This window comes from Polypterus senegalus, chromosome 17 (assembly GCF_016835505.1).
Source record: "Polypterus senegalus isolate Bchr_013 chromosome 17, ASM1683550v1, whole genome shotgun sequence".
NCBI lineage: Eukaryota > Metazoa > Chordata > Cladistia > Polypteriformes > Polypteridae > Polypterus > Polypterus senegalus.
In genome coordinates this window covers 99,039,391-99,059,170 of record NC_053170.1, presented here as the reverse complement: position 1 = coordinate 99,059,170, position 19,780 = coordinate 99,039,391, and the positions used below count along the sequence as shown (strand labels likewise).

General features: G+C 44.9%; 1 protein-coding gene across 1 annotated transcript in view; it reads right to left on the bottom strand.

The window, feature by feature from the left end:
• LOC120517971 (myosin heavy chain, fast skeletal muscle-like) overlaps positions 1 to 19,780 on the bottom strand; it is a 34,632-nt gene that overhangs the window by 1,868 nt on the left and 12,984 nt on the right. The window contains exons 16-36 of the mRNA XM_039740517.1: positions 17,332 to 17,449; positions 17,110 to 17,233; positions 14,616 to 14,752; positions 12,646 to 12,901; positions 11,974 to 12,216; positions 10,822 to 10,998; positions 10,596 to 10,741; positions 10,416 to 10,506; positions 9,185 to 9,574; positions 8,838 to 8,964; positions 8,633 to 8,751; positions 8,351 to 8,547; positions 8,087 to 8,270; positions 6,846 to 7,011; positions 5,439 to 5,563; positions 4,877 to 5,185; positions 4,155 to 4,358; positions 3,931 to 4,056; positions 3,284 to 3,454; positions 3,097 to 3,201; positions 2,919 to 3,014 (exon numbers count right to left, since the gene is read on the bottom strand). Of these exons, the coding sequence (XP_039596451.1) occupies positions 2,919 to 3,014; positions 3,097 to 3,201; positions 3,284 to 3,454; positions 3,931 to 4,056; positions 4,155 to 4,358; positions 4,877 to 5,185; positions 5,439 to 5,563; positions 6,846 to 7,011; positions 8,087 to 8,270; positions 8,351 to 8,547; positions 8,633 to 8,751; positions 8,838 to 8,964; positions 9,185 to 9,574; positions 10,416 to 10,506; positions 10,596 to 10,741; positions 10,822 to 10,998; positions 11,974 to 12,216; positions 12,646 to 12,901; positions 14,616 to 14,752; positions 17,110 to 17,233; positions 17,332 to 17,449 (3,611 nt within the window). The remainder of the gene's footprint in view (positions 1 to 2,918; positions 3,015 to 3,096; positions 3,202 to 3,283; positions 3,455 to 3,930; positions 4,057 to 4,154; positions 4,359 to 4,876; positions 5,186 to 5,438; positions 5,564 to 6,845; positions 7,012 to 8,086; positions 8,271 to 8,350; positions 8,548 to 8,632; positions 8,752 to 8,837; positions 8,965 to 9,184; positions 9,575 to 10,415; positions 10,507 to 10,595; positions 10,742 to 10,821; positions 10,999 to 11,973; positions 12,217 to 12,645; positions 12,902 to 14,615; positions 14,753 to 17,109; positions 17,234 to 17,331; positions 17,450 to 19,780) is intronic.

Sequence of the window (19,780 nt, the reverse complement as noted above, 5' to 3'; positions counted from 1 at the left end):
AAAAGCTGAGGATCGGGAGTGGTGCCATCCTGCCATACGCTAAGTGGCGGTGGTACCTCATATGATAACCCACTTGGAACACCCGCAGGGGCGCTTGGGTCTTGGAGTCCAGAAGTGCAGCCCTGTCAGGTTCTCTGTGGATCTAGAGAGGGTGCTGGCCCTACGTTTTCTATGGCTGGGAAGTGCTTCCATGAGGACTCAGCATGGAGAATTCCTGGGTTTGAATTAAAAGGAGTCTGCCACCTCACTTGAGTTAGAGTCGAAAGGCAGCGGGCAACACTCAGCGGAGGTAGTATGGAGGAATAATTGTTGGATTTATTGAAGAATTGTGGCTGATTTCTGGAGAGGTGAGTTTATCACTACGACGTGAGCTGTATTACCAGGTCTTGGGTTCGGAGCTCAGTGGCGCCCCCTTGTGGTCAAAATGGATAGATACTGTATATTTGGGATGACTAATCCACAAATCTACTAACAGATTAATAATAAAAAGAAAAATAGATTGATAAGTAGAGTAGGGGCGGCATGATGGCGCAGTAGTAGCGCTCCTAAATCCAAAGAGGACTGTTTCATTTACGTTAGGTAGAATGCCCAGAGGGGACTGGGCGGTCTCTTGGTCTGGAATCCCTGCGGTTTTTTTTTTTTTTCTCCAGCCGTCTGGAGTTTTTGTTTTTGTTTTTTCTGTCCACCCTGGCCATCGGACCTTACTCTTATTCTATGTTAATTAACGTTGACTTATTTTTATTTTTTATTGTGTCTTCTATTTTTCTATTCTTCATTTTGTAAGGCACTTTGAGCTACATTTTTTTTGTATGAAAATGTGCTATAGAAATAAATGTTGTTGTTGTTGTTGTTGCTGCTGCCTTGCAGTTAGGAGACCTGGGGTTCGCTTCCCGGGTCCTCCCTGAGTGGAGTTTGCATGTTCTCCCCATGTCTGTGTGGATTTCCTCCCACAGTCAAAAGACATGCAGGTTAGGTGCATTGGTGATTCTAAATTGTCCCTAGTGTCTGTGTGTGTGTGTTTGTGTGTTTGTGTGTGTCTGTCTGTGTGTGTGTGTGTGTGTGTGTGTGTCTGTCTGTCTGTGTGTGTGTCTGTCTGTGTGTGTGTGTGTGTGTGTGTGTGTGTCTGTCTGTGTGTGTGTGTGTATGTGCGCCTTGTGGTGGGCTGGCACTCTGCCTGGGGTTTGTTTCCTGCCTTGCGCCCTGTGTTGGCTGGGATTGGCTCCAGCAGACCCCTGTGACCCAGTAGTTAGGATATAGCGGGTTGGATAATAGATGGATGGGTGGGTTCAGAGCTCAGTGGCGCCCCCTTGTGGTCAAAATAGATAGATACTGTATATTTGGGATGACTAATCCACAAAAACTACTAACAGATTAATAATAAAAAAATAGATTGATAAGTAGAGTAGGAGTGGCTACTCGATAGATCTCTTAATCTCACAAGTCCCATTAAGTAAGGTAAATGTCCCAGTGATGCGTGGCCAGACGTTGTACACACGTCTGTTTGGAAACTGACCAGAGTTTTAGTCCACACTACCTGGCCAGTCATGCTGGAAACTTATAAAAGGTCTACGGTGGGCCAGACTGCATCAAGACGTGGGGGGTCTCGACACCTCTAGGCAGTGTTGTGCATGAACTGTTCAAAAGAGTGCGCTCATTTTTCTAAGAACGGTGAACTTAATGTAACGTATTTGCAAGTTATGAACCTGAACGTGAGCGAGGTCTGTTTTACGTGACAGTCTGGATCTGGATTAGGTCCTGATTAATTAGGTCCAGTTTGCCTTTTCCCTGTAATGTAGGGATGGAGCCGAATCTGAATACGGTATTCGGATAAGCACAAACAGTGGATTTTTACGAATATTTATTTCGTACAAATCTTTTGCCATTTATTTGTATTCGGAAAAAATAATAGAAAATCAAATCGGCGCTGTCTGTGTCTGTCCCGCTTTTAGGAAAACTTTGGACTTCGCGAGGCCATTTTATAATTTTCCCCGTTGGCCATGCAATATGTATCGCGAATTGTGACCGGCAGCGTAATCGGTTAGTTCACCACGTTGGTTCCACGGCCACCATTTGTGTCACATGTTGGAAATAGAGCAGTAATTTATATGAATACTTGCATCTATTTCATTTCTTTTTTGACCAGGAGGATATTAGCATATATAGTTATACGTGTTCGTTGCTGGGTATAACTCAATAAAGTGTATTTAAATTTAAAAAAGCCTTCATAATTATTGTATTTTATTCAAGAACATTGTAATAGATAATAAAAGGCATGCAAAATTGAAAAAAAGTAAACTCGGAGGTCATTTATTCTCACTCCTTAAAAAGTACAAAATGAACTGAACATGCACTATAGTTCACAATTGAAATGGTGAGCTATCAACGTAAATGTATTCATTTTAATTTGTGTGAACTGAACTTTGAGCGAGTTCTTGGGAGGGAGATGTCCTCCAGGGCTACAAGCCTAACCCAAAACTGGTGCGGAAAACATTGGGGTGTCCACGCACCGGATTTGGAGATGGAGGAGCAGTCGTATGAACTGAATGTTTATTAAATGTAATATCATTTTCAGATTTCTCAGGTCTCATCGTTATATTTAATGTAACATTTATAGTAGGTGAGTGAAGGTATTTTTACGTTTATCTTTTACCTGTTGTATATGTTAGTCCATCCATCCATCCATTATCCAACCTGCTATATCCTAACATAACATACAGGGTCACGGGGGTCTTGCTGGAGCCAATCTCAGCCAACACAGGGCGCAAGGCAGGAAACAAACCCCGGGCGGAGCGCCAGCCCACCGCAGATACGTTTGTCCATATTGTGAAATGTATGAAGTCTGAGGAGTAGCTTTGAAAATCTGGAGTCAGATGAGGAAAACTTCGACAGCGCTAACAAAACTGAAAAGCTTTACTTACCGCTTCTTCTGCCTGCCGCTTGTAAGCCTTCACTTTGAGCTGCAGCTTGTCAACCAGGTCCTGCAGTCTGAGGTTGTTCTTCCTGTCTTCCTCGGACTGAAGCAGCAAATAACGTCTAAGTAAATCAACAAATGCTTACAGACTCCTTCTGACGACCACAACTGAGCCAGGACTATACCTGATAGGTGAGCTCCTTCACCCGCCTCTCGTATTTCCTGACACCTTTGATGGCCTCCACGCCTCGCCTCTGCTCGGCTTCCAGCTCGTTTTCCAGCTCGCGTACCTGCAGGCGGAGTGGACCGATTAGCTGACATGTCCTTGAATCAGCCTAAGAGGAGTGAGGGTCAGTGCCTGGCAAGACCTACCCTGGCTTCCAGCTTCTGGAGTTGCTTCTTGCCACCCTTCATAGCCAGTTGCTCAGCCTCATCCAAACGGTGCTGGAGATCCTTTACTGTGATATCCAGATTCTTCTTCATTCTTTCAAGGTGGGCACTGGTATCCTGCTCCTTTTTAAGCTCTTCTGCCATCATAGCAGCCTAGCAATTAGAAATGACTAATCAGTAGATTTACTAATATGAAAGGCAACATCTAAAATAAACAGATCAATAAATAAATTCTAAATGGCGGTTCCAATATAAAATAGGATAGACAGTTAGATAAGAAAGACACAATATATAATTGGTAGGCAGGCAAATAGATATGAAAATCACTGTAGTAGGTGAGAAGGGTAGACAAACGGCTCTAACAGGAAAACTATAAAAGGTAGGCCCTTAGATAAATGTGAAAGTCGCTATACAATAGATAGATAGATAGATAGATAGATAGATAGATAGATAGATAGATAGATAGATAGATAGATAGATAGATAGATAGATAGATAGATAGATAGATAGATAGATAGATAGATAGATAGATAGATAGATAGATAGATAGATAGATAGATAGATAGATAGATAGATAGATAGATAGATATTTTAGAATAGTTGGCAGGATTAGTGTCTCTGACACTTACATCAGTAATGGCCTTCTTAGCCTTCTCTTCTGCATTTCTTGCCTCTTGAATGGCATCATCTACCTCACTTTGGAGTTGGGAGATGTCCGCCTCCAGCTTCTTCTTGGTGTTGATCAGACTTGTATTCTGTTACAAAATTAAATGAGAACTTGGTGATACTGCAGCCCCAGGAAAGCTATATAGAGCTGTACCACAGGAAGATACGAATGGAGTTTTTCACAGACCTGGGCATGCAGAAGCTGCACCCGCTCGCTGGCATCGAGCAGCTCTTGTTCTGCCACTTTGCGGCCCCTCTCTGTCTGCTCCAGGGCCACTCTCAGCTCCTCAATTTCTGACTGCATCAGAGTGTTCCTGCGCTCCACCATGGCCACTTGTTCCTTTAGCTCCTCTTGAGCTCTGAGGGCATCATCAAGATGAAGGGTGGCATCCTTAATGAAAGGAAGGATGGAGAAACTTGTAAGACAGAATATTTAGATGCACTTCCGTTACCCCATTTGCAATGTGCAAAGCAGTTATTGATGGTCTGGTTTATGAAGTTGCTTATTTGATTTAGTATTTGTGGTGTTATGATTGGCAGGATGAATGGTGTGAACTTGAGGAATATCTGGACCAGCCACTCTACCATGTAGGCCCTGAGGGGTATTAGACTTTGTTGACCTTTTTCTTTTGTATTTCCCATGGCTTTCAAGACCCTCATATCATTCTGTAACTTATTTTTGATGTTATAATAAAGCCCCCCTTTCATCATACGTTGGCCTCTTTTGTATTGCTGGTTGTTCACAGCGGTTTGGAGCATTAGAGCTGAATACAGTCCATGTAGATATTAGCAGAATTAAACCGAATTCACTTTTACACTGTTCTGTGGAACATTATACATGAGTCGCTCCAAGATAAGCGAAAAGGAAATTCACCTTCACAGCAGGTACCTTAGAGGTGCCCTTCCTACCTTAAGCTGGCCTTGGACATTCCTGAGTTGCTTCTGGGCCTCCGCTGCTATGCGGTTGGCGTGGCTCAGCTGGATTTCCATTTCGTTCAGGTCTCCCTCCATCTTCTTCTTGATCCTTAAGGCGTCATTTCTGCTCCTAATCTCGGCGTCCAAAGCGCTCTGCATAGTCTCAAGGGCTCGCTGGCTGTTCCTCTTGATCTGTTCTATCTCCTCGTCCTTCTCAGCTATCTTTCGGTCCACCTCTGACTTCACCTGGGTCAGCTCAAGCTGGATACGCAGGATTTTAGATTCCTCGTGCTCCAGAGAAGCCTGTTTGAAAAGTCCACCAAGTTCACTATGCATATCATTGCAAAAACAGTGGAGCCAACTGCAGACTCTTATCACTGATCATCCTAACTCAGCACATGCAAGTGTTAAACCAAAGCTCAGTTAAAAATAACTGGAACATCACTGAGAAGGCAGAATGGAAGAATCCTGAAAAATATAAATCCATAATCCATGCCCGCCATTTGTACTGTATGCCTGCCCAACGTGTTTTTATGCTGCCAGCCATGGGGCTCACCTCGGCTTCCTCAAGGGCAGTTTGAATTTCAGCCTTCTCGGCTTCAGCCTGCTTCTTCCCCTTCTCCAGTTCATGGATAATCTTTCCATTCTCTCCAATCTGCTCAGTAAGATCGGATATTTCCTCTGGAATGACAAGAGTAATTATCTTAGGAAAGTTCCCATCTATCCATTCCCTTAACACGTGTAGAAGAGAGCCAGCGTGGCAAGTGTTAGGATGATGGGATCAAACCAACCCAATTCATTCATTCATTCATTCATTCATCTTCTATACCCACATATTTGAATACAGGATAGTGAAGTTGAATCTGATGCAATGTAGAAACCAGTATAGGTTATGGTGATAGCCCAGTGTAAAGTGGGCTCACAGATACAAATATTCATTAAGTCACTTATTTATGCCCAGGTCTGCTAAAGGTGTCACCCATAGGGGGCGTTGCACACCCCAAACCTCAAACACAACTCCAGTAAAGATGAGTTTTAAGTCCAATAAGACTTTCTAATCAGAAATCCGAAGTACCTGTCAGTGGCTGTCCTTCACAATACAAATATAACACCACGTCACCTTTGTCTTCCTCGTTCACCACTCAGCTCCAGGTGCACTTTGTCCTGGTCTACTCCTGACTGTAACTCACCTGGCTGAGCTCCGGAAACAACGTCCAGTGCTACAACAGTGCAACTTCTTGGTCAGGTGGAAGACCTCCAAAAGAGTGTCCAGTAGAGTCCAGCTGCAGACCTCCACACCTCTGCTCCATTGAAGAACTAATCAAATTGCACGCATTCCATAATGTTTAGCTACCTTTGCATTGCACATCAGTCGTGCTACAAGAAACGCCCAACATGCCCATTTCTTGGTGATTAAAAAAAATAATAAATCAACACGTGTCAGATCATGACATGGAAGTCTGCCTTTAGACCCTTCTTAGCAGGACAGGGTCATCAAGGGTTCCAGTGGCACCCAAGGAACTCAAAAGGGCTGCCCACTGGGACTACAAATCTGATGTAATCCTGCAGGGGTCCAAATGGGAGCCCAATCAGAGGGATGCTGCCACCCATGAGTAGAGGAGGAACACTTGGCTCCACAGGGTAGTCTCCTATTGTCCATCTGTTGTAAAGGCTACGTTAGAAAACATGAACCATCCAAGATGCCTGGCCAACCCTCCCTTCACTGACAGAGGGTAATTGGAGTTTGCCCCCTATCCCACTTTAATCAGTACTGGTGGGGTGCACTCAAACACATAGATCATTTAATTCACTAATTCATTCATTTTCTAATGGTGCTGGCCCTGCAAATGTCAACGTGATGGAGCAAAAGTCAACAGTGCAATACGATCAGCAGCCTTCCCCAAAAGCCAATTCTCAAGCACACACTACCCCCAATATCCCACCTCTCCACTCCTCCACTTACGCTGCAGGTTCTTGTTCTCCCGTTTCATGGTCTCCAGTTGATCCAAAGCCTCCTCATAAGAGTTCTTCATCTTGAAGAGCTCGGTGCTCATAGAACGGGCCTCCTTTTGGGATGCTTCCAGCTCTGCTTGGCACTCCTCAAACTTCTGCTTCCAGTCAGCCAGAACCTGAAACAATGCCGTTCTCTTAATCGACGTTTCCAGTGGAATAATAAAGCAATACAAACTCCATGAAAAGGCTTCCTAGTAGACTTTGGAAAAATGTACTGTCAGCCATAAGGGGGCACTCTCGAATGTAAGTGAGCGCCGTGGAGGTCAGAGATATGACCACAAAAGTTCAACAGAAGATACAGAATAGTAAAACCCAATGCCCCATTGGAGGACCCTGACTACTACCATCACACAAAGCTCCATCCCGTCCTGTCACCCTCTAGATGCCACACGTCTCTTCCTCCCATCAGCTGAGCTCTTGACTCCACTCCAAACAGGGAGAGGGATGACTTTATACCCCGGGCTGGAGACCAGTAACTCCAGGAAAGACCTCCATGGTTAGGGGAGATGTGCAGAAACCTTGAGGCCATACATCTGGAGTTTCTTCTGGTGGTTTCATGTGCTTCTGCACATCTGAGCCCCCATGTAAAATTTAAAAGGGCAGATTTTCCCCAAGAGGTCTGTCCTTCCTAATGACCAGCAAAGGTTCATAAATAATAAAAGGAAACACTTTGGAGCCCTGTAGTGGTGGACTATCCGACGTCCACCATTCAATTATCTATGTTCCCCTTGGATTTATACTATTCTTGCATGGGTTCTTCCTACCTTCCTATCACAACATTTATTAATATGAGTGGAAAATAAACTGGTTTTGGGGAATATATGTAGGACCTCATGTGCAATATCATAGATTGACCTCCTGTGTTTTGTAAATGACTGTCGTGGACACCAAAGCATGTCATGCATTTTTAAAATGGTAAGCTTTGATAAGCTGTGGTATATTTTTGTATACTGTTGCGTTTAAGACCACCATTGGACATTTTATTGAGGTATAGGTCCTCAATGCCTAAGGCATCACTAAGTATATTTCAGGCATAATTTAGTCTTGCTTGAACCCAGGAGGTAGGTGTTCAGAACTTGGTGACTTCCCACACTTCATTGCACTTTGCTAAAACTTTGAAGAAAATGATTGAATTTGTTAAGTGTACATTACATCCAGTGAAGATGGCCCCCATAAGGTCCCATTCCCAACCTTGTCAAAGTTCTTCTGCTTCTTGTCGAGAGCAGCGGCCTGAGCGTTGGCCCTCTCCACGTCAATCATCAGGTCTTCCACCTCATTCTGAAGTCTCTGTTTGGTCTTCTCCAGAGAGGCACACTTGGAGTTCACGGCCTCAATGTGCTCCTCAGCCTCTTGAAGGCGCTGGGCCAACTTCTTCCTGCAGATAGCGTGGAGAGTTATAGCAGGACATCTCACATGAAACAATGAGGAAGGTGAAAGGTAGAAAGTTCCACTTACTTGGCTTCCTCCAGCTCCTCAGTCCTCTGGATGGCATCAGTCTCATATTTGGTTCTCCACTGAGCCACCTCGCTGTTGGCCTTGGACATGGAGCGCTGCAGCTCGGCCTTGGCTTCCTGCTCCTCCTCATATTGTTCACGAAGAAGGTCACAGTCATGGCGAGCAGATTGCAAGGCATGAGCCAGAGCGTTCTTGGCCTTTTAGGAAGAGAAAAAAACAATTTGTCCACTAAAGACGTGACACATACTCTTCACAACCTTAAGCTGTGGATAGAAAAGAGACCTTGACTTCCTCCTCATTGTGTCTCTTGAGCTCCTCAATTTGCTGAGTGAAAGCCTGCTTGCCACGTGACAGCTGAGAGACCATCGCCTCTTTCTCTTCCAGCTGCCGAGCAAATTCCCCTACAGAAAAAGAGCAGAATTTCTACATTTGCCTTAAGTGGGGTATAAGAAGGAGAAGATCACCCATCCAGGCCAGCAGCTCATACCGTTCTCTGTCTGGAGTCGCGCCCTGTGGATGTTGATGTCATTGAGCTGTCGAATGTTTTCATCGTTCTTTGTCTTTAACTCACTCAATTGGTCCTCCAGAGTGCGGCACATCTTCTCCAGATTGGACTGTGTAAAGAATGAAAAGGATTTGAGAACCACGTTATGCCCAACAAGGTTCTGTCCAAAAATGAAGAAGATCACAGTGAGGCTCAAAAAGAAAATGGAAAAAGCTGGATGAGACGGAGTTCGTGAAAAAGAAAAGATGCTAAAACTAATCTGCATGAGAACCCACCAAGTGAAAAATCATTTAAGAAACGAAAATAACAAAATGTATGTTGCATGGTACCTTGGCTTTTGCCACCGACTCCATGTTGCTGGACAGGTCATCAATCTCCATCTTGTATTCGCTCTTCTCCTTCTCCAGCTTCTGCTTCACACGCTGCAGGCTATCGATCTGCTCCCCAAGTTCGGCCACACTGTCGGCGTGTTTCTTGCGCAGGGCGGCGGAGGTGGCCTCGTTCTGCAGGGTGGACTCCTCAAGGTCACGGCGAAGTTTCTGGAATTCGGCCTCCCTCTTCTTGTTCATCTCAATCTGGGCAGAGGTGGCACCGCCAGCTTCCTCCAGCCTCTCGCTGATCTCCTCCAGCTCTCTGGACAGGTCGGCTCTCTGCTTCTCAGTTTTTGCTCTTGCAGCGCGTTCCGCCTCGATTTCTTCCTCAAGCTCCTCGATGCGAGCCTAGAGAGAAATGATTCATTAGCTTTAATTATCGGTTTTGAGTATTGCTTCACTCCAGGCTCATTTCAGGAAAACCTTCAAACAGCAACCACAACAGAGGGTCAGGAACACCTATTAAGAGATTGGAGAAAATCATAACAGAATGGGGCTTCACTTCCCTCAACCATTTTCTGCACCTTTTGAGTTCCTTTTACTTTTCCCTGATCTGGGTATACAAGCGTTTGAGCAATTCTGGATACTACGTACACGTGAAAATAAGCTTGTACGTAATCTTTGTTTTCGATAATGGTAAAAATCCTGTGCCCTTGGTGATTTTGCATCGTTCATTTTCGACGCCAGTGACTACATTATGTGTTTTCACCTGGCCGTGGCCATGTTTTTGATGTTATGTGCTGTTGCTGCCATGTCATTGAGCCCCATTGCAACATCTGAGGTCCGCGCTTTTCCTTGTCTACGTTTGACGATTATACGTTTAGTATATCCTCATATGGTACTGATGGCTAAACTTTTGTTCTTGCATATCTTTCTACTTCAAGAGTCAGAGAAAGACCATCAGAGCAGGGACTGAGTATTTTCGACCTACAATTCTTGGATAACAGTTTGTGGTTTTCTAGTCCTAGTTTTTTTGGTTTTCGCCCTTTTCTCCGTTATACTACGGTTCTTCGTCTTATTTTCCACCAAATGATTTTCTATTTTGAGGTTTTTGTGTTTCACTACTTGCAGTTTTATCAGCCCTAAAACTTAGCAATACAATTAAATCAAGGTTAGCACTCCACGTTTTGTAGACAACCTGTGGAGCTGCTCCCATCAACTGCTAGTATGTTATATTGACACAAATTACCTGCAGTTCCTTAATCTTCTTCTGAAGCTGCGCACCCAACACTTGTTCATCTTCAATCTTGCTTAGCAGTTGGTTAATTTCAAACTCTTTCCTGTGAAAAGAACACAATACAAGAACATCAGTTAAACCCCACCTGCACCCCTCACACCCGCTGACAGCACTTGGGACCCTCAGCCGTACTTCTTGAGCTTCTCTTCCATTTGCTGCTTGTCGTTTTCAAAGTCCATGATGGACTCCTGGGCCAGTTTGAGATCCCCTTCCAGCTTCCTCTTGGCTCTTTCAAGGTCCATGCGGAGTTTCTTTTCCTGCTCCAGGGAGCCTTCCAGCTACAAAAGGGGGGCACATCAAGCCATCAGCTCAGTTTCGTTTGTAAACTTGGTTGCATTCTGACAAAGTGTGAACTCACATCATCGACTTGTTGCTCCAGCTTGGACTTGGCTTTGGTCAGGGTGTTGACTTTGTCCTCCTCTGCTTGCAGGTCATCCAGGGTCTGCTGGTGTGCCTCTTGGAGGGCTTTCTTCTCCTTGGTCAGCTTGGCGATGTGCTCATCTTGGGTCGCCATTTCTTCAGTTAGATTTTTAACCTTTGGGAAGGAAGATGGGGAAAGAGACGTGCTTGATGATGGAACACGGAGATGAAAACACAAAATCTGATGTGGATGTCTGCTTACTCTTTTAAATACAGAAGAAAGTATGTAAAGAGACGCCAGACTAGGAAAAGCGGGGCAAAAAAAAATGGTCGGTCCCTTTGTGTACCGAATAACACAATTTTGGGACATGGTGTGCTACTTGGAGATTTTGGATGCATAGAAATGTAGGGTTTGTTAATGAACCACGCAAAACAAACGTGTGACTTTGAGAAGGGTTGAATTTTACAGTGTGACGTGTAGTGGTGAATCCTCTTTAGTTGAACTGAACTGGGATGGCATGACAGCTAATTTAAGGAATTAGGATTGGGAGAGAGAACACTAAGAAAAAAAAAATCCAGAGCAGTAACCAGGAGTCAACGAATCTAAAAAACGAGGAACCCAATGATTGTGGTTAAGAAATCGAATTAGACGATCAGTCAACAAAAGTTCACACAACCAGAGGCAAGCCAAAAATTACAGTCAGAACCAAAGAAAGAGAATCCATAAGCAGAGAGCTTTTAAACCAATAACTCTAGAATTATAGGTTGAATCCACAAACTTGGACAAACCAGGAAGTCCAAGATGTCCACCATTATGTCGCTTGTCCCATGATGTCACACCGTCTGTGACCCCTGATGTCACCCCTAAAAACCATAAACTATGGCAACGGTCAACACTAAGTCTCAAGAAAGGATAAGTGGACACAAAATATAAACATGACCATGGGTCTCAGAAAAGCGTGAAGTTGAAGTAGACACCTTGACAAATTTTACGAAGGATCTGGAGGAGATATGGGGACAGCTTGGCTGTTAGCTTAAACAACTGAGCTTGACCGAATGGACTCCTCTCATTTGTCAGATTTCTTACATTCTAAACCTCTGGATTCTTTGTCACAAAAGATGAAATGAAAATAGCCGGTGCAGGACTTACCTTATTCTCGGTGGCATGCTTCTCCTTCTCCACTTTGGCCAAGGTGAGTTCCAGATCATCAATGTCCTTCTTGAGTTCTGAGCACTCGTCCTCCAGCTTCCTCTTCTTGGCTGTCAGCTCAGCGTTCATTTCTTCCTCGTCCTCCAGCCTTTCATTGATCTCCTTCACCTTAGCCTCCAGTTGGATCTTGCTTTTGATGAGACCTTCACATCGCTCTTCAGCATCTGCAAGGCTCTCGCTTTCCTGGGGGGATGAAAAGCCCATCATTTTTCTTTTATACCAAAAAACTGCAACTGTACATAAAACCCTGAATTAAGTTTGGATGGATGGATGGATGGATGGGTGGATGGATGGATGGTCTGATAGCATTTCTGATAGGATTCATCTTAAACTTTGCCCATAATAACATAGCCTCTCCTGCCACATGCACTTCTCCTCTGGCCCAACTCTTCTCTCTCTTTCACTGCATGTTGTACATATGATGGTAATTTTGAATCTGAGCCTGAATGTCTACATAACCATGATGAAGTTTTTGATAAAAAGGAACTAAATATTAATTGAGCTCAGTATTCTCTATTCAGCAGATTTTTAAGAAAAATAAAAAGAATACCCTGACTTCTATAAAAAAATGATAGTCTGTGTTTCTTTATAAAAACTGAAACCAGTACTCACAGACTGGACTTGCAGCTGCAGGTCATTCTTCTCCTGGAGGAGAGACACCATCTTCTCCTCAAGCTCCTTCCTCTTTGCCTCAGACTTGGCCAGGTCCTCCTTGCACTTGGCGAACTCCTCCTTCATGTTGGCCATCTCCTTTTCTGCCTCGGCACTCTTCAGGAGAGGCTTGATCTTGAAGTAGAGCTTCATCCATGGCCAGTGCTTGACGTTCATGAAGGAGCGGATGTTGTACTGGATGGAGAAAATCGCTTCCCTGTATAGAAGGTGAAAGGAGACATGATCTGATTTCAGAAGGGAGTGCCATCTAGCTGCATATGCAGAATGGCTTAATGTCCTAAAGTTATAACAAGTAAAGGATTTACTAGATTTAGACACCAATTTACAATCTGAAACCATCTAACCTGCTAGTTTTTTTTTACTTCATCAGCCTCCAGAATTAGTACTCTACGTCCAGTTAATGGACAGTCAGCTCATCATTTTTCCAAACCCTGTCAGAGACATGTGCATTTTTCCAGGCTTACTCCTCCAATGACTCAATTTTTATGGGAAACAGTGCGTGTTACATCTTTGCTCCTGTTGTCTTTGGACATCTGAACTTTCCAATTTTAATGACGTTTGCACTCATGGAGAATGTTTCAGTGATCTTTTTTTGCAACGATGCTGCACTTCCTACCGCTTTTCTAATTCCTCCCCTTTTAAATGGACACCCGCCACAATGAAGTGACTTGGGACTTATTTTGTCTGCGGATGTAAAGAGTATCCACAAGTCCCCAAGGAATGGTGTGGTGCTTGTCATTTGGCTCACGTGATTCCTCGTTCATTCATTCAGCCACAAAGGGAATTCCGTTCTTCTGGAAATCTGAACCACTGCCTAAGCAGGTCACTGGATTTGGAACAGTCTTCCCATCAGTTGCCATCGTACCAACGGGAAAGAAAATAAATTAATAGACTTCAGCTATGGAATCCATTGCCAGTTCCACCACCAGTGCATTAGACCTGATGTCAGCAGGCCCGTGGGGCTCTACAGAACAGAATGGCGCAGGACGTGTTATGAGCCTCACAAAGGGGGCACATGAGCGGTCATCGGTTCTCAAGGCTCCACACATATTCTTGATTTCTTCATTGACTGAACTGATTCGAAAAGTGGCCGCTGACCCTACCCGTCCCGTTTTTGGCCTTTCTGATGCAGACTCTGTCTAGTCTTTTGGACATTTTGAACTGGCCATGGAACGTTTTGAACCCCGGATGCTGGATCCATTAGGCAGCAATGATAAACACTGTGGCAACTTGCCACCTAATTTTTTCCACAGTGCCACACACGTGTGCATGGGAGACGGCTTATAGGCTCAAATAGTGTTATTTCTCAGTCAGTGACATCACCACCAGTCCACCCACCGATGACCTAATTTCCGGGTCCTTTTCATGACATCACTTCCGTTACCCAGAACCCATCTAACTGCCATATCTGTTCCTGTTGCGGTCCCCCTGACTCCACCTCTTTTTCTAATCCACCATACTTATAGCCCAAACTCATCCTGTTAGTGAGTTCCATTTTGAACTCCGCCTGTAATGACGTGTTTTCTTTATTTCTGCCTATTTTCTCAGTATACAGGGTGGCCATCTCCAAACCTTTTCCTGTCTGCTGTCTATTTTTAACCACCACAGCTCACACCAAAAGCCACTAAGAGTTAACACTCTTCCCATCTTTGCTTTGGAAGCCCCACCTGCCCTGCTCAGAATCTCCAGTGGGTTCTCCAAACCAGGTCATTGTGTAAATATGACCACAGATGGCCGAGGAGTCTTGTCCTCCAAAAGAAGGAACCAACCAAACATGGACAGCTTATCCCACTCTGGAAAGTCTGAAACCCCAGGAGTCCTTAAGAAAGGACCCTGCACCCAGCATGGCTTTTGGATCGTCATGGAAGCGGTGCAACTTGTTAAGTACATTTGACAAATTGGACAATGACCTTCTCTCCATCATCTTCTGGAACTCCTTCCTCATCACGTAACCTCGACACACAGCTTGAGTGCGAGTAATGAGCAGGGCCAGCTTGTCATCTCTCATCTCCTCCAGGGTGCCCAGCAGGCCTGCTTTGAAGAACACCTGCAAACCATAAGAAAGGAAAGTCTTCAATACTCAATACAGACGTGTAACAGACAAACGACCGGCAAGGGCAGTCGACTCTTGGACGATCTCAGTTCCTCCTCAGTCATTGAGACGAATGGAAACTTCTTACAGATGAGGTTTTTTTCCCCATCCCATCCTGGCAGAATGACTTCAGTGACTTCACAAAGAAATCGTATCACAACACCTCAAGACTATACAGCCTGAAGTATGGACAGATGCTTCTCAGGATAGGTGGCTTGTTTCCTCCACTTAGCGACTTGCATCCTTGGGTTTTTAAGAGAAGCAGGATGACTTTACAGTAAAGTGAACTTTTGTTATGGAGGCGAACCTCTCAAAAACGGAAGGTTTCTAATTAACGGACTCTTGTCTTGAATTCCAGGCAGGGCACTGAATGAAGAGCGTAAGACGGATGAATTGGATCGGGTGGCTATACAATTTAAACATAAATGTTGAAGTTGTGGAGTCACACTTAGAACACCTGAATGGCCTGTCTAAGTCAAGATTGCTCCAGTGAAATGATCTATTTGAGGTGAAGAAGACAGACGTTTGAGGTGAGGTTGTTCTGCCCACCAATCATCATGCCGGAGATTGGTGACATGTTGTGTGTTTCGCTGGACTCTGCACATGAGACAATAAGGAGCCTATGATGAGGATTTCAAGATAGTGCTAAAAGAGGAGGCAAAGAGTACAGGGAAGAGAGGGACACTCCACATGAGGTGAGGCCATCAATAGAGACCTCCTTGGACCACTCCATCTTCTGATTTAGATTCTGGTGTAGTTATAAACGTGTGAAATGCGCAGATGGCACTAAAATTATAGATATAGCAGACACTGAGGAGGCAGCAAAAACAAGTCGAAAAGACTTGGCTAGCCGTCTAAGGAAAGTACAAGGTGCTACACATGGACCAAAGGAACGTGAATTATGAATACAAGATGATGTAACATTCTGTGATCGGAAGTGGTCACTTGATGGTGGCCAGATCTTAGATGGTCATCCGTCTTGGAAATCTACTGCATTTAGGGCACAGTGGAGGGGCTTAATTCACAGTGTCCGTCAACACCCGCGTTTAACATTCCTGCCTGCAGAATGCTAAAGGACCCCCGTCTTATTTCTGGTGACATGTGAGGCACTATGCAATTCACGTCTGGACTTTGTCTTGCTGTCACAAAAGCCCTCGTTAAAGGTGGTGTCCCCCGTAGGCCTTGCTGGTTAATAGCGCACCTCATGTGCCTTCTTGTTTGGCCTGTGCGATGTCCCACTGCCCAGGTAGGATTTTTTTTTCTAAAACATAACCAACGTTTTGTGAAAGTCCACCAGCTAGAACTGGAGTTTTTCCACTCCAGATCATTTTCTATTAGCATCATTTCTTTTTTTGCTTTGTGCTCTCCCACCACCATAACCTGTCCTCTGTGGGGGAAGAGTGAAAGCTTTAGATTTGTCGGAAATTTCAATCTGTAGTTTTTGATGGATCTCGACGTTTTATGGTCCCCTGTGTCACACACGTGCAATTTGGGGACATCAATGGGCTGGAGCGCACATGAAAGTACAAGAATTGGGGATCTGGAATGCGGTCTACAGGAAAACGGCAGATTAAAAACCCGTACCTCAAGTAACACTCCGATCTCCACCTCCACCCACACAATGAAGACAATTCCCTTTTCGGCTCCAGGGAATTATCTCACTTGCGGTCCCCTTCCGATGACTTCAGTTCTGTCTCCCGTCTCTGACGTCATCTCCGGCTCCCTCAATTGTTTCATTTATGCCTGTCATTAGTTTTTTCTTTAAAAGCTTCAGGACACCATGTTTTGTCGTCAAATGAGTATGAATGTTTCATTTAATTTTGACCTTGTTGCCAACGAATGGATCCTACGGCGAGTATACGGGGAGGTTCCCCAACTGTTAATCTGTCCCATTTAATTCATTTATCACACCTGATACCTAAAACATTGATATCTCGCTGACGGGTGTGTGTCACAGTTTCTTAACGACAGTCTACAGCTAAAATGGCTGGATAGAAAAATACCAAACTCGAAACTTAAGCCTGTTATGAGAGGGCGATGTGCTGATTCGTTTTTGAGCCAAATCGTGCAAGCGAAAGACGCACTCAAGAGGAACTCTCACATACAGTCATTCTGCAATGAATTATGAATTCTTCTCTTCCGTTTTTATCGTAATGACCTATTTTGTGATCGGAAAGATCAGCATTAGAGTTGTAAATAATTACTGAAATGTTAGAGAATAGTTCGGGTAACTTGGTTCATAAGGCGCAAAGCCTACTGACGCTCATTTTTTATAAGAGATTGCTGCGGTAAAGTGGCCCGTGAAGTCCTACCTTGGTGTGTCCAAATTTATACTGGGTATGATCCACATCGATGGAGCCCAGCAGCTTCTCTGATGCCTTCTTGCTGTCAATGAACTGTCCCTCTGGGATTGCACTGGCATTTAACACTTTATATCTGGAGAAAAGAAATAATTAAGTGCAGGTTAAGAGGAGAGCAAAGTGAGTGTCCAGCTGATTGGGCAAATGACCCAGTAGATGTTTCATTTTCGATACCTTTGCTTGAAGTCACCATAGAGGATTCTGCTTGGGAAGCCTTTCCGACAGATACGGATTCCTTCCAGCACTCCATTACATCTCAGCTGGTGTATGACCAGATGGTTTTCCATGGCACCTGGAAGACATCGATGATTTTTATTATTCAGACAGCTGGCAACGGTAATGGAAGAAACGTGATTGCAGTTCTAAGGTGAGATGAAGAGCAATGAGCTGGAGATGAAGCACTCGTACCCCAATTTAGAAAAATGACTCATTTCCAGATTAAAGAAATAACCAGCTGTCACACGTGTGCAAGTAGAGGTCACCCAGGTGACACTGCTAAGGTAAGCGATCACCACCAGGCACCTGGGGACACGTGGTCACTAACAGGCTCTACCCTTTCACACGCAGCCCAGATGATGAAACTCACTGACGTCACCACTGGCTCAGCTCTGGAGGTCCTGCCTCTTGCACCTCGTAGGATATTTAAAAACAGAAAGCACCAGAAGTCGGCATTCATTCCCTTAAGAGTGTGGAGTTCCACAAATTCTCAAAGAAAATGCTTGAAAAGATGAAACGTTCCAGAACAAGAGTGTCTGCAATCAATTCCAAAGTTACGTGGACTTTTCCTACATTTTAGTTTGCCCGCGTTAAATGGGGTACCGGCTGGTCCCCAACCTCTTGTTCTTTGTTATATTACGCAGCCTATCAGAGGGAAAGCAGTCGATTAGCCACGCCCACACGGGCTTTTGAAATGTGTCTACCAACTTGGCCTGCGGAATGAAACCAAGGAAAACGTACAGACTGCACATTAGGGACTGGAGCCACAGGTCAAGTGCTCCCCCACTTGTGAACGATAAACGTGTTGATGGGCACGCGAGGTGGGTGTCACAGAGGTTAGTACTGCTGCCTCGAAGTTCAACACTAAATTTGAGGTAAAACCTGGTCGCTGAGTGTGTGCACGATGTTGCCTTCTACTCCAGTTTTCCTCTCACTTCCCAAAAGATTTCTTTTGAGGGCTTTTTGTGGATCTACACTTGTCACATATGTGTGAGTGCAAGTCAGCCCTTGATGGACTGCCACCCCATCCAAGGTTGGACGCCATCTCATTCTTAATGCTCATAAGGTACAGTAGGCTTGGCCTCCCTGTGACACTCACAATGGAATCAGCTGCTTCAGTAAAGGGATGGACAGGTGAAGTGAGAATCGTTCAGCATGTGTTCAGACACAGAGATACGAGGCGACCCAGAGGATAAAGTTTGTCAAATGCCAGTTTTATTTTACTCTTTGAATGTGTTCTGACCACATGCCAACAGATCCCTGTTTATTAGAAATGTAGCAGTGGGTGGCAAGGTGACACAGTGCAGAGTCCTGCCACCCCAACGATCCAGCATTCAGTCTTCGGGTTGTGATATATGGCCGCCCAGTCATCCCGACCAATATCCCCAGGCTGCCCTCCCTACAGCATGGAGGTGCCCCGAATGCCATCAGGGAATCATGGACAATGGAGTTTTTATCCATAGCCCTGCTGGATACCACGGGGGCCACTAGAAGGCACTGTAGGGAGGAACAACGATTGTTTTCCCTACAACCCAGAAATACGTCCTTGTCACATGGACAGAAGAAATGACGTGCTTCCGGGTTGAAGAAAAGGAGTTTTTTTATCTGACCCGGAAGTGTTACCAGTCACATGGACAGAGACAGAAACACGTCCGGGTCACGGACTATAAAAAGGACTGTGGGAGGTCCCAGGGTTGAGCTGAGTCGGGTGGCAGGGTGACAACGCATCTGGGAGAGGAGGATTAGTGATTTATATGAGTATTGTGGAGTGTGGGGTGCTTTGTGCACATTATTACTTTAATAAAGTCAATTATTGGACTTTTATCTGGTGTCTGGCATCTGGTCTGAGGGTTCAAGGGGACGACAGCGCCCCCTATCTGTCACAGGGTGCAATGTCTGGTTGTTGCCTGTGTGGAGTTTGCATGTTGCAGCTGGGTCTGCCCTGGGCTCAGTGCCAGTTGAAGCCCACTAGGAGATGTCCTGACTATGCGTACATTGAGTTTCATAGACTGCACTCCTAGGAGTTCATAACATATCTTCAGTATTAGACTTCTGGGGTCCCCACAGTGTCTGCAGTGCATATTCTAAAATGCGGCTTGTGGTTGGGCAGATAAGTCAGGAGCACATACTGCCTGAGTTACAAAAGACGGTGCCCCTTGGTCTTCAAAGTGCGCAGTCTATATTTAAGACTTCAAGGGTGGTAAAGACGTGTTACTCCTTGGTGTCAGAGTCACAAACCCTTTAAGTTACCAAAATGGCACCCCTTGGCGTCCATAGCATGGCAAGGGGGAGAGGGGGAATTCCAGGGTACTTGCCCCATGATTTTCATGAATGGCGCCCCTTCAATGATGGCACACCAGGTGGGGCTCTGAGTCTCCTGTCAAAGGGGAGGTGATCTTCCTGTCAA